Below are 16,077 nucleotides of genomic sequence, written 5' to 3'. Positions count from 1 at the left end.
TAATGGTGTGGTGTGGTGTGGTGTGTAATGGTGTGGTGTGGTGTGGTGTGTAATGGTGTGGTGTGGTGTGGTGTGGTGTGGTGTGTGTAATGGTGTGGTGTGGTGTGGTGTGGTGTGTGTAATGGTGTGGTGTGGTGTGGTGTGGTGTGTGTAATGGTGTGGTGTGGTGTGGTGTGTGTAATGGTGTGGTGTGGTGTGGTGTGGTGTGTGTAATGGTGTTGTGTGGTGTGGTGTGGTGTGTAATGGTGTGGTGTGGTGTGTAATGGTGTGGTGTGGTGTGGTGTGGTGTGTAATGGTGTGGTGTGGTGTGGTGTGTGTGTAATGGTGTGGTGTGGTGTGGTGTGTGTAATGGTGTGGTGTGGTGTGTGTGTGTGTGGTGTGGTGTGGTGTGTGTGTGTGTGTGTGTAATGGTGTGGTGTGTGGGGTGTGGTGTGGTGTGTAATGGTGTGGTGTGGTGTGGTGTGTAATGGTGTGGTGTGGTGTGGTGTGGTGTGGTGTGTAATGGTGTGGTGTGTAATGGTGTGGTGTGGTGTGTGTGTACCTGCAGCTCTCTAGTCCAGGTCGTCCCAGGAGACTGTAGTTGCGTTTTTCTTCCAGGTAGACCACACCCTCGCTCTTAGCCCCTCCCCTGTCCCGGGAAGCTCCGCCCAGCTCCCACAGGTGCAGCGTGTTGTCATCAAGCAGCGACAACAGACGGCCCTATCAGAGCACAACACCAGGATGACATCACAGACCAGGAAGGAGGGACTGAAGGGTGAATTTGTAAATAAAAATTTACCTAGCACCTAAAACCAGGGATGGACAACTTTGATGGGGGGGGAGGGGGGGGCTACAAAATATCTGACCTCATGAGGGGCTGCAGAGGCTTGTGGGTATGCAGTCAACTGATTTGTGCAGTTAAACTATTTCAATCCCAACAGTGCAATCCTAACAGTCAAATCCAGGATCACACGCCATCACACATATTTTTGACAAATCAACAATTCCCTGCAAATTATGCGAGGGCATATTTAACCAATCACCACACTATTTCTGCAATAAAAACAGTCAAATCGTTGCATTATTGCATAAAACTGACCCCATCGGCGTCGTACAAAAAGAGGGCTTACAATTTCAACCAATCCAGGACATTTAGGATATGCACACGGCCACTAGATATGCACACGGCCACTAGATATGCACACGGCCACTAGATATGCACACGGCCACTAGATATGCACACGGCCACTAGATATGCACACAACCACTAGATATGCACACAACCACTAGATATGCTTACGAGCTCTCTAGACACGTACGATGCCTTGGCAGGAACTAATGGGGATCCATAATAAACCCCAGGAAGAGTAGCTGCTGCCTTGGCAGGAACTAATGGGGATCCATAATAAACCCCAGGAAGAGTAGCTGCTGCCTTGGCAGGAACTAATGGGGATCCATAATAAACCCAAGGAAGAGTAGCTGCTGCAGGAACTAATGGGGATCCATAATAAACCCCAGGAAGAGTAGCTGCTGCCTTGGCAGGAACTAATGGGGATCCATAATAAACCCCAGGAAGAGTAGCTGCTTCCTTGGCAGGAACTAATGGGGATCCATAATAAACCCCAGGAAGAGTAGCTGCTGCCTTGGCAGGAACTAATGGGGATCCATAATAAACCCCAGGAAGAGTAGCTGCTGCCTTGGCAGGAACTAATGGGGATCCATAATAAACCCCAGGAAGAGTGGCTGCTGAAGGAACTAATGGGGATCCATAATAAACCCCAGGAAGAGTAGCTGCTGCAGGAACTAATGGGGATCCATAATAAACCCCAGGAAGAGTAGCTGCTGCCTTGACAGGAACAAATGGGGATCCATAACAAACCCTGGGAAGAGTAGCTGCTGCCTTGGCAGGAACTAATGGGGATCCATAGTAAACCCCAGGAAGAGTAGCTGCTGCCTTGGCAGGAACTAATGGGAATCCATAATAAACCCCAGGAAGAGTAGCTGCTGCCTTGGCAGGAACTAATGGGGATCCGTAATAAACCCCAGGAAGAGTAGCTTCTGCCTTGGCAGGAACTAATGGGGATCCGTAATAAACCCCAGGAAGAGTAGCTGCTGCCTTGGCAGGAACTAATGGGGATCCGTAATAAACCCCAGGAAGAGTAGCTGCTGCCTTGGCAGGAACTAATGGGGATATGTAATAAACCCCAGGAAGAGTAGCTGCTGCCTTGGCAGGAACTAATGGGGATCCATAATAAATCCCAGGAAGAGTAGCTGCTGCCTTGGCAGGAACTAATGGGGATCCATAATAAACCCCAGGAAGAGTAGCTACTGCAGGAACTAATGGGGATCCATAATAAACCCCAGGAAGAGTAGCTGCTGCAGGAACTAATGGGGATCCCTATTAAATTCAAATCTACCACTTTTCCCCTCAGCGCATTTTCATGACAAATTGGACAAAAATCATTGCATATTGTCATGAAATATTAAGACAGATAAAATCATTGCATATTGTCATGATTGTTGGAGCACAATAAAGCATTTTAGTTAGTGGCCCATTCCTGACCTAAATACTGGCTGAAATTCTGGAGAAATCCCAGATCTCTCAAATGGGAACAAAACCGAGGACCTCCTCGTCTAAGCATATCTGTAGAAGTGACCTAACAGTCTTACCCGTCCTTGGAGGAAGTGACCTAACAGTCTTACCTGTCCTACAGGAAGTGACCTAACAGTCTTACCCGTCCTTGGAGGAAGTGACCTAACAGTCTTACCCGTCCTTGGAGGAAGTGACCTAACAGTCTTACCCGTCCTTGGAGGAAGTGACCTAACAGTCTTACCCGTCCTTGGAGGAAGTGACCTAACAGTCTTACCCGTCCTTGGAGGAAGTGACCTAACAGTCTTACCCGTCCTTGGAGGAAGTGACCTAACAGTCTTACCCGTCCTTGGAGGAAGTGACCTAACAGTCTTACCCGTCCTTGGAGGAAGTGACCTAACAGTCTTACCCGTCCTTGGAGGAAGTGACCTAACAGTCTTACCCGTCCTTGGAGGAAGTGACCTAACAGTATTACCTGTCCTACAGGAAGTGACCTAACAGGCTTACCTGTCCTTGGAGGAAGTGTATCTGCGCTACGGCTGCAGCGTCTCTGTGTAGTCCTGTAAACTCCACCCCTGGAGATCCATAACTAACAGCACAGTCAAGGAATACAGCACACAGCTATATACACACAGCACAGTCAAGGAATACAGCTATATACACACAGCTATATACACACAGCTATATACACACAGCACAGTCAAGGAATACAGCACACAGCTATATACACACAGCACAGTCAAGGAATACAGCTATATACACACAGCTATATACACACAGCACAGTCAAGGAAAACAGCTATATACACACAGCTATATACACACAGCTATATACACACAGCTATATACACACAGCACAGTCAAGGAAAACAGCTATATACACACAGCTATATACACACAGCACAGTCAAGGAAAACAGCTATATACACACAGCTATATACACACAGCAAAGTCAAGGAAAACAGCTATATACACACAGCTATATACACACAGCTATATACACACAGCACAGTCAGTTCACACAGCTACAGTGGGGCAAAAAAGTATTTTGTCAGCCACCAATTGTGCAAGTTCTCCAACTTAAAAAGATGAGAGAGGCCTGTAATGTTCATCATGGGTACACTTCAACTATGACAGACAAAATGAGAAAAACAATCCAGAAAATCACATTGTAGGATTTTTAATGAATTTATTTTCAAATGATGGTGGAAAATAAGTATTTGGTCACCTACAAACAAGCAAGATTTCTGGCTCTCACAGACCTGTAACTTCTTTAAGAGGCTCCTCTGTCCTCCACTCGTTACCTGTATTAATGGCACCTGTTTGAACTTGTTATCAGTATAAAAGACACCTGTCCACAACCTCAAAAAGTCACACTCCAAACTCCACTATGGCCAAGACCAAAGAGTTGTCAAAGGACACCAGAAACAAAATTGTAGACCTGCACCAGGCTGGGAAGACTGAATCTGCAATAGGTAAGCAGCTTGGTTTGAAGAAATCAACTGTGGGAGCAATTATTAGGAAGTGGAAGACATACAAGACCACTGATAATCTCCCTCGATCTGGGGCTCCACGCAGGATCTCACCCCGTGGGGTCAAAATGATCACAAGAACGGTGAGCAAAAATCCCAGAACCACACGGGGGGACCTAGTGAATGACCTGCAGAGAGCTGGGACCAAAGTAACAACGCCTACCATCAGTAACACACTACGCCGCCAGGGACTCAAATCCTGCAGTGCCAGACGTGTCCCCCTACTTAAGCCAGTACATGTCCAGGCCCGTCTGAAGTGTGCTAGAGAGCATTTGGATGATCCAGAAGAAGATTGGGAGAATGTCATATGGTCAGATGAAACCAAAATATAACTTTTTGGTAAAAACTCAACTCGTCGTGTTTGGAGGACAAAGAATGCTGAGTTGCATCCAAAGAACACCATACCTACTGTGAAGCATGGGGGTGGAAACATCATACTTTGGGACTGTTTTTCTGCAAAGGGACCAGGACGACTGATCCGTGTAAAGGAAAGAATGAATGGGGCCATGTATCGTGAGATTTTGAGTGAAAACCTCCTTCCATCAGCAAGGGCATTGAAGATGAAACGTGGCTGGGTCTTTCAGCATGACAATGATCCCAAACACACAGCCCGGGCAATGAAGGAGTGGCTTCGTAAGAAGCATTTCAAGGTCCTGGAGTGGCCTAGCCAGTCTCCAGATCTCAACCTCATAGAAAATCTTTGGAGGGAGTTGAAAGTCCGTGTTGCCCAGCAACAGCCCCAAAACATCACTGCTCTAGAGGAGATCTGCATGGAGGAATGGGCCAAAATACCAGCAAAAGTGTGTGAAGACTTACAGAAAACATTTGACCTCTGTCATTGCCAACAAAGGGTATATAACAAAGTATTGAGATAAACTTTTGTTATTGACCAAATACTTATTTTCCACCATAATTTGCAAATAAATTCATTAAAAATCCTACAATGTGATTTTCTGGATTTGTTTTCTTCTCATTTTGTCTGTCATAGTTGAAGCGTACCTATGATAAAAATGACAGGCCTCATCTCATCTTAGACTACCATGTCTATATACCTGATCTACCTGTTGAATTAACTACTATTCACCACCACCACCACCATGTCTATATACCTGATCTACCTGTTGAATTAACTACTATTCACCACCATGTCTATATACCTGATCTACCTGTTGAATTAACTACTATTCACCACCACCACCATGTCTATATACCTGATCTACCTGTTGAATTAACTACTATTCACCACCATGTCTATATACCTGATCTACCTGTTGAATTAACTACTATTCACCACCACCACCATGTCTATATACCTGATCTACCTGTTGAATTAACTACTATTCACCACCACCACCATGTCTATATACCTGATCTACCTGTTGAATTAACTACTATTCACCACCACCACCATGTCTATATACCTGATCTACCTGTTGAATTAACTACTATTCACCACCACCACCATGTCTATATACCTGATCTACCTGTTGAATTAACTACTATTCACCACCATGTCTATATACCTGATCTACCTGTTGAATTAACTACTATTCACCACCACGTCTATATACCTGATCTACCTGTTGAATTAACTACTATTCACCACCATGTCTATATACCTGATCTACCTGTTGAATTAACTACTATTCACCACCACCATGTCTATATACCTGATCTACCTGTTGAATTAACTACTATTCACCACCACCACCATGTCTATATACCTGATCTACCTGTTGAATTAACTACTATTCACCACCACCATGTCTATATACCTGATCTACCTGTTGAATTAACTACTATTCACCACCACCATGTCTATATACCTGATCTACCTGTTGAATTAACTACTATTCACCACCATGTCTATATACCTGATCTACCTGTTGAATTAACTACTATTCACCACCATGTCTATATACCTGATCTACCTGTTGAATTAACTACTATTCACCACCATGTCTATATACCTGATCTACCTGTTGAATTAACTACTATTCACCACCATGTCTATATACCTGATCTACCTGTTGAATTAACTACTATTCACCACCACCACCATGTCTATATACCTGATCTACCTGTTGAATTAACTACTATTCACCACCATGTCTATATACCTGATCTACCTGTTGAATTAACTACTATTCACCACCACCACCATGTCTATATACCTGATCTACCTGTTGAATTAACTACTATTCACCACCACCACCATGTCTATATACCTGATCTACCTGTTGAATTAACTACTATTCACCACCATGTCTATATACCTGATCTACCTGTTGAATTAACTACTATTCACCACCATGTCTATATACCTGATCTACCTGTTGAATTAACTACTATTCACCACCATGTCTATATACCTGATCTACCTGTTGAATTAACTACTATTCACCACCATGTCTATATACCTGATCTACCTGTTGAATTAACTACTATTCACCACCACCACCATGTCTATATACCTGATCTACCTGTTGAATTAACTACTATTCACCACCACCATGTCTATATACCTGATCTACCTGTTGAATTAACTACTATTCACCACCACCACCATGTCTATATACCTGATCTACCTGTTGAATTAACTACTATTCACCACCATGTCTATATACCTGATCTACCTGTTGAATTAACTACTATTCACCACCACCATGTCTATATACCTGATCTACCTGTTGAATTAACTACTATTCACCACCATGTCTATATACCTGATCTACCTGTTGAATTAACTACTATTCACCACCATGTCTATATACCTGATCTACCTGTTGAATTAACTACTATTCACCACCACCATGTCTATATACCTGATCTACCTGTTGAATTAACTACTATTCACCACCACCACCACCATGTCTATATACCTGATCTACCTGTTGAATTAACTACTATTCACCACCATGTCTATATACCTGATCTACCTGTTGAATTAACTACTATTCACCACCACCATGTCTATATACCTGATCTACCTGTTGAATTAACTACTATTCACCACCATGTCTATATACCTGATCTACCTGTTGAATTAACTACTATTCACCACCACCACCATGTCTATATACCTGATCTACCTGTTGAATTAACTACTATTCACCACCATGTCTATATACCTGATCTACCTGTTGAATTAACTACTATTCACCACCACCACCATGTCTATATACCTGATCTACCTGTTGAATTAACTACTATTCACCACCATGTCTATATACCTGATCTACCTGTTGAATTAACTACTATTCACCACCACCATGTCTATATACCTGATCTACCTGTTGAATTAACTACTATTCACCACCACCACCATGTCTATATACCTGATCTACCTGTTGAATTAACTACTATTCACCACCACCATGTCTATATACCTGATCTACCTGTTGAATTAACTACTATTCACCACCACCATGTCTATATACCTGATCTACCTGTTGAATTAACTACTATTCACCACCATGTCTATATACCTGATCTACCTGTTGAATTAACTACTATTCACCACCATGTCTATATACCTGATCTACCTGTTGAATTAACTACTATTCACCACCATGTCTATATACCTGATCTACCTGTTGAATTAACTACTATTCACCACCATGTCTATATACCTGATCTACCTGTTGAATTAACTACTATTCACCACCACCACCATGTCTATATACCTGATCTACCTGTTGAATTAACTACTATTCACCACCACCACCATGTCTATATACCTGATCTACCTGTTGAATTAACTACTATTCACCACCACCATGTCTATATACCTGATCTACCTGTTGAATTAACTACTATTCACCACCATGTCTATATACCTGATCTACCTGTTGAATTAACTACTATTCACCACCATGTCTATATACCTGATCTACCTGTTGAATTAACTACTATTCACCACCACCACCATGTCTATATACCTGATCTACCTGTTGAATTAACTACTATTCACCACCACCATGTCTATATACCTGATCTACCTGTTGAATTAACTACTATTCACCACCACCACCATGTCTATATACCTGATCTACCTGTTGAATTAACTACTATTCACCACCACCACCATGTCTATATACCTGATCTACCTGTTGAATTAACTACTATTCACCACCATGTCTATATACCTGATCTACCTGTTGAATTAACTACTATTCACCACCACCATGTCTATATACCTGATCTACCTGTTGAATTAACTACTATTCACCACCATGTCTATATACCTGATCTACCTGTTGAATTAACTACTATTCACCACCATGTCTATATACCTGATCTACCTGTTGAATTAACTACTATTCACCACCATGTCTATATACCTGATCTACCTGTTGAATTAACTACTATTCACCACCACCACCATGTCTATATACCTGATCTACCTGTTGAATTAACTACTATTCACCACCATGTCTATATACCTGATCTACCTGTTGAATTAACTACTATTCACCACCACCACCATGTCTATATACCTGATCTACCTGTTGAATTAACTACTATTCACCACCATGTCTATATACCTGATCTACCTGTTGAATTAACTACTATTCACCACCACCATGTCTATATACCTGATCTACCTGTTGAATTAACTACTATTCACCACCACCACCACCATGTCTATATACCTGATCTACCTGTTGAATTAACTACTATTCACCACCATGTCTATATACCTGATCTACCTGTTGAATTAACTACTATTCACCACCATGTCTATATACCTGATCTACCTGTTGAATTAACTACTATTCACCACCATGTCTATATACCTGATCTACCTGTTGAATTAACTACTATTCACCACCACCACCATGTCTATATACCTGATCTACCTGTTGAATTAACTACTATTCACCACCATGTCTATATACCTGATCTACCTGTTGAATTAACTACTATTCACCACCACCACCATGTCTATATACCTGATCTACCTGTTGAATTAACTACTATTCACCACCATGTCTATATACCTGATCTACCTGTTGAATTAACTACTATTCACCACCATGTCTATATACCTGATCTACCTGTTGAATTAACTACTATTCACCACCATGTCTATATACCTGATCTACCTGTTGAATTAACTACTATTCACCAGCACCACCATGTCTATATACCTGATCTACCTGTTGAATTAACTACTATTCACCACCATGTCTATATACCTGATCTACCTGTTGAATTAACTACTATTCACCACCACCACCATGTCTATATACCTGATCTACCTGTTGAATTAACTACCATTCACCACCATGTCTATATACCTGATCTACCTGTTGAATTAACTACTATTCACCACCACCATGTCTATATACCTGATCTACCTGTTGAATTAACTACTATTCACCACCATGTCTATATACCTGATCTACCTGTTGAATTAACTACTATTCACCACCATGTCTATATACCTGATCTACCTGTTGAATTAACTACTATTCACCACCATCACCATGTCTATATACCTGATCTACCTGTTGAATTAACTACTATTCACCACCATGTCTATATACCTGATCTACCTGTTGAATTAACTACTATTCACCACCATGTCTATATACCTGATCTACCTGTTGAATTAACTACTATTCACCACCATGTCTATATACCTGATCTACCTGTTGAATTAACTACTATTCACCACCATGTCTATATACCTGATCTACCTGTTGAATTAACTACTATTCACCACCACCATGTCTATATACCTGATCTACCTGTTGAATTAACTACTATTCACCACCACCACCATGTCTATATACCTGATCTACCTGTTGAATTAACTACTATTCACCACCATGTCTATATACCTGATCTACCTGTTGAATTAACTACTATTCACCACCACCATGTCTATATACCTGATCTACCTGTTGAATTAACTACTATTCACCACCATGTCTATATACCTGATCTACCTGTTGAATTAACTACTATTCACCACCACCATGTCTATATACCTGATCTACCTGTTGAATTAACTACTATTCACCACCACCACCACCATGTCTATATACCTGATCTACCTGTTGAATTAACTACTATTCACCACCATGTCTATATACCTGATCTACCTGTTGAATTAACTACTATTCACCACCATGTCTATATACCTGATCTACCTGTTGAATTAACTACTATTCACCACCATGTCTATATACCTGATCTACCTGTTGAATTAACTACTATTCACCACCATGTCTATATACCTGATCTACCTGTTGAATTAACTACTATTCACCACCATGTCTATATACCTGATCTACCTGTTGAATTAACTACTATTCACCACCATGTCTATATACCTGATCTACCTGTTGAATTAACTACTATTCACCACCATGTCTATATACCTGATCTACCTGTTGAATTAACTACTATTCACCACCACCATGTCTATATACCTGATCTACCTGTTGAATTAACTACTATTCACCACCACCATGTCTATATACCTGATCTACCTGTTGAATTAACTACTATTCACCACCACCACCATGTCTATATACCTGATCTACCTGTTGAATTAACTACTATTCACCACCATGTCTATATACCTGATCTACCTGTTGAATTAACTACTATTCACCACCATGTCTATATACCTGATCTACCTGTTGAATTAACTACTATTCACCACCATGTCTATATACCTGATCTACCTGTTGAATTAACTACTATTCACCACCATGTCTATATACCTGATCTACCTGTTGAATTAACTACTATTCACCACCATGTCTATATACCTGATCTACCTGTTGAATTAACTACTATTCACCAGCACCACCATGTCTATATACCTGATCTACCTGTTGAATTAACTACTATTCACCACCATGTCTATATACCTGATCTACCTGTTGAATTAACTACTATTCACCAGCACCACCATGTCTATATACCTGATCTACCTGTTGAATTAACTACTATTCACCACCACCATGTCTATATACCTGATCTACCTGTTGAATTAACTACTATTCACCACCACCATGTCTATATACCTGATCTACCTGTTGAATTAACTACTATTCACCACCACCATGTCTATATACCTGATCTACCTGTTGAATTAACTACTATTCACCACCACCATGTCTATATACCTGATCTACCTGTTGAATTAACTACTATTCACCACCACCACCATGTCTATATACCTGATCTACCTGTTGAATTAACTACTATTCACCACCATGTCTATATACCTGATCTACCTGTTGAATTAACTACTATTCACCACCATCACCATGTCTATATACCTGATCTACCTGTTGAATTAACTACTATTCACCACCACCACCATGTCTATATACCTGATCTACCTGTTGAATTAACTACTATTCACCACCATGTCTATATACCTGATCTACCTGTTGAATTAACTACTATTCACCACCACCATGTCTATATACCTGATCTACCTGTTGAATTAACTACTATTCACCAGCACCACCATGTCTATATACCTGATCTACCTGTTGAATTAACTACTATTCACCACCATGTCTATATACCTGATCTACCTGTTGAATTAACTACTATTCACCACCATGTCTATATACCTGATCTACCTGTTGAATTAACTACTATTCACCACCATGTCTATATACCTGATCTACCTGTTGAATTAACTACTATTCACCACCATGTCTATATACCTGATCTACCTGTTGAATTAACTACTATTCACCACCATGTCTATATACCTGATCTACCTGTTGAATTAACTACTATTCACCACCATGTCTATATACCTGATCTACCTGTTGAATTAACTACTATTCACCACCATGTCTATATACCTGATCTACCTGTTGAATTAACTACTATTCACCACCATGTCTATATACCTGATCTACCTGTTGAATTAACTACTATTCACCACCATGTCTATATACCTGATCTACCTGTTGAATTAACTACTATTCACCACCACCACCATGTCTATATACCTGATCTACCTGTTGAATTAACTACTATTCACCACCACCATGTCTATATACCTGATCTACCTGTTGAATTAACTACTATTCACCACCATGTCTATATACCTGATCTACCTGTTGAATTAACTACTATTCACCACCATGTCTATATACCTGATCTACCTGTTGAATTAACTACTATTCACCACCACCACCATGTCTATATACCTGATCTACCTGTTGAATTAACTACTATTCACCACCATGTCTATATACCTGATCTACCTGTTGAATTAACTACTATTCACCACCATGTCTATATACCTGATCTACCTGTTGAATTAACTACTATTCACCACCATGTCTATATACCTGATCTACCTGTTGAATTAACTACTATTCACCACCATGTCTATATACCTGATCTACCTGTTGAATTAACTACTATTCACCACCACCATGTCTATATACCTGATCTACCTGTTGAATTAACTACTATTCACCACCATGTCTATATACCTGATCTACCTGTTGAATTAACTACTATTCACCACCATGTCTATATACCTGATCTACCTGTTGAATTAACTACTATTCACCACCACCATGTCTATATACCTGATCTACCTGTTGAATTAACTACTATTCACCACCATGTCTATATACCTGATCTACCTGTTGAATTAACTACTATTCACCACCACCACCATGTCTATATACCTGATCTACCTGTTGAATTAACTACTATTCACCACCATGTCTATATACCTGATCTACCTGTTGAATTAACTACTATTCACCACCATGTCTATATACCTGATCTACCTGTTGAATTAACTACTATTCACCACCATGTCTATATACCTGATCTACCTGTTGAATTAACTACTATTCACCACCATGTCTATATACCTGATCTACCTGTTGAATTAACTACTATTCACCACCATGTCTATATACCTGATCTACCTGTTGAATTAACTACTATTCACCACCATGTCTATATACCTGATCTACCTGTTGAATTAACTACTATTCACCACCACCACCATGTCTATATACCTGATCTACCTGTTGAATTAACTACTATTCACCACCACCACCATGTCTATATACCTGATCTACCTGTTGAATTAACTACTATTCACCACCATGTCTATATACCTGATCTACCTGTTGAATTAACTACTATTCACCACCACCACGTCTATATACCTGATCTACCTGTTGAATTAACTACTATTCACCACCATGTCTATATACCTGATCTACCTGTTGAATTAACTACTATTCACCACCACCACCATGTCTATATACCTGATCTACCTGTTGAATTAACTACTATTCACCACCACCACCATGTCTATATACCTGATCTACCTGTTGAATTAACTACTATTCACCACCATGTCTATATACCTGATCTACCTGTTGAATTAACTACTATTCACCACCATGTCTATATACCTGATCTACCTGTTGAATTAACTACTATTCACCACCATGTCTATATACCTGATCTACCTGTTGAATTAACTACTATTCACCACCACCATGTCTATATACCTGATCTACCTGTTGAATTAACTACTATTCACCACCACCACCATGTCTATATACCTGATCTACCTGTTGAATTAACTACTATTCACCACCACCATGTCTATATACCTGATCTACCTGTTGAATTAACTACTATTCACCACCACCACCATGTCTATATACCTGATCTACCTGTTGAATTAACTACTATTCACCACCATGTCTATATACCTGATCTACCTGTTGAATTAACTACTATTCACCACCACCATGTCTATATACCTGATCTACCTGTTGAATTAACTACTATTCACCACCACCACCATGTCTATATACCTGATCTACCTGTTGAATTAACTACTATTCACCACCACCACCATGTCTATATACCTGATCTACCTGTTGAATTAACTACTATTCACCACCATGTCTATATACCTGATCTACCTGTTGAATTAACTACTATTCACCACCATGTCTATATACCTGATCTACCTGTTGAATTAACTACTATTCACCACCATGTCTATATACCTGATCTACCTGTTGAATTAACTACTATTCACCACCATGTCTATATACCTGATCTACCTGTTGAATTAACTACTATTCACCACCACCATGTCTATATACCTGATCTACCTGTTGAATTAACTACTATTCACCACCATGTCTATATACCTGATCTACCTGTTGAATTAACTACTATTCACCACCACCATGTCTATATACCTGATCTACCTGTTGAATTAACTACTATTCACCACCATGTCTATATACCTGATCTACCTGTTGAATTAACTACTATTCACCACCATGTCTATATACCTGATCTACCTGTTGAATTAACTACTATTCACCACCATGTCTATATACCTGATCTACCTGTTGAATTAACTACTATTCACCACCATGTCTATATACCTGATCTACCTGTTGAATTAACTACTATTCACCACCATGTCTATATACCTGATCTACCTGTTGAATTAACTACTATTCACCACCATGTCTATATACCTGATCTACCTGTTGAATTAACTACTATTCACCACCACCATGTCTATATACCTGATCTACCTGTTGAATTAACTACTATTCACCACCATGTCTATATACCTGATCTACCTGTTGAATTAACTACTATTCACCACCACCACCATGTCTATATACCTGATCTATCTGTTGAATTAACTACTATTCACCACCACCATGTCTATATACCTGATCTACCTGTTGAATTAACTACTATTCACCACCATGTCTATATACCTGATCTACCTGTTGAATTAACTACTATTCACCACCACCACCATGTCTATATACCTGATCTACCTGTTGAATTAACTACTATTCACCACCATGTCTATATACCTGATCTACCTGTTGAATTAACTACTATTCACCACCATGTCTATATACCTGATCTACCTGTTGAATTAACTACTATTCACCACCACCATGTCTATATACCTGATCTACCTGTTGAATTAACTACTATTCACCACCATGTCTATATACCTGATCTACCTGTTGAATTAACTACTATTCACCACCACCACCACCATGTCTATATACCTGATCTACCTGTTGAATTAACTACTATTCACCACCACCACCATGTCTATATACCTGATCTACCTGTTGAATTAACTACCATTCACCACCATGTCTATCATCTATACCAGATCTACACAAACATAAAAGTTGTACATCCTCATTGTGTCTACAGTGTCTTACCCATAATTACTGAAACTCTCTCTGACACACAGGGAGCGGGGCTGTGTATTCGTCCAGTGATGCGTAAGGGAAGCGCTAGCGAGGATAAAGAGATTTCACGGTCTGAATAACGACCAACAGAATCATTGTCCTCAACTCTGACACATTTAGAGCTAGCTACTACATAATCCAGCATAGCTAGAGCTAGTTACAACATAACCACAACACACAACTAGAGCTAGCTACTACATAATCCAGCATAGCTAGAGCTAGTTACAACATAACCCAGCATAGCTAGAGCTAGTTACAACATAACCCAGCATAGCTAGAGCTAGTTACAACATAACTACAACACACAACTAGAGCTCGTTACAGCATAGCTACAACACACAACTAATCCTAGTTACAACATAATCCTGCATAGCTAGAGCTAGTTACAACATACAGTGCCTTGCGAAAGTATTCAGCCCCCTTGAACTTTGCGACCTTTTGCCACATTTCAGGCTTCAAACATAAAGATATAAAACTGTATTTTTTTGTGAAGAATCAACAACAAGTGGGACACAATCATGAAGTGGAACGACATTTATTGGATATTTCAAACTTTTTTAACAAATCAAAAACTGAAAAATTGGGCCTCTAGACCCAAACTGTTACAGACCTATTACCATCCTGCCCTGCCTCTAGACCCAAACTGTTACAGACCTATATCCATCCTGCCCTGCCTCTAGACCCAAACTGTTACA

General features: G+C 40.0%; 1 protein-coding gene across 5 annotated transcripts in view; it reads right to left on the bottom strand.

Annotated features, from left to right (window-relative positions):
• LOC110516979 (lethal(2) giant larvae protein homolog 1) overlaps positions 1-16,077 on the bottom strand; it is a 100,492-nt gene that overhangs the window by 61,700 nt on the left and 22,715 nt on the right. For all 5 annotated transcript variants that reach the window (XR_005041763.1, XM_036972244.1, XM_036972247.1 and 2 more), the window contains exons 3-4: positions 3,077-3,158; positions 542-699 (exon numbers count right to left, since the gene is read on the bottom strand). Coding sequence is in view for 4 of the 5 variants with exons in the window: in XM_036972244.1 (XP_036828139.1) it covers positions 542-699; positions 3,077-3,158 (240 nt within the window). In the remaining variant the exon portion in view is untranslated. The remainder of the gene's footprint in view (positions 1-541; positions 700-3,076; positions 3,159-16,077) is intronic.

Source organism: Oncorhynchus mykiss, unplaced genomic scaffold, assembly GCF_013265735.2.
Source record: "Oncorhynchus mykiss isolate Arlee unplaced genomic scaffold, USDA_OmykA_1.1 un_scaffold_130, whole genome shotgun sequence".
Lineage (NCBI taxonomy): Eukaryota > Metazoa > Chordata > Actinopteri > Salmoniformes > Salmonidae > Oncorhynchus > Oncorhynchus mykiss.
The sequence above is the reverse complement of the archived record's forward strand: the minus strand, read 5'-3'. Positions and strand labels throughout refer to the sequence as shown.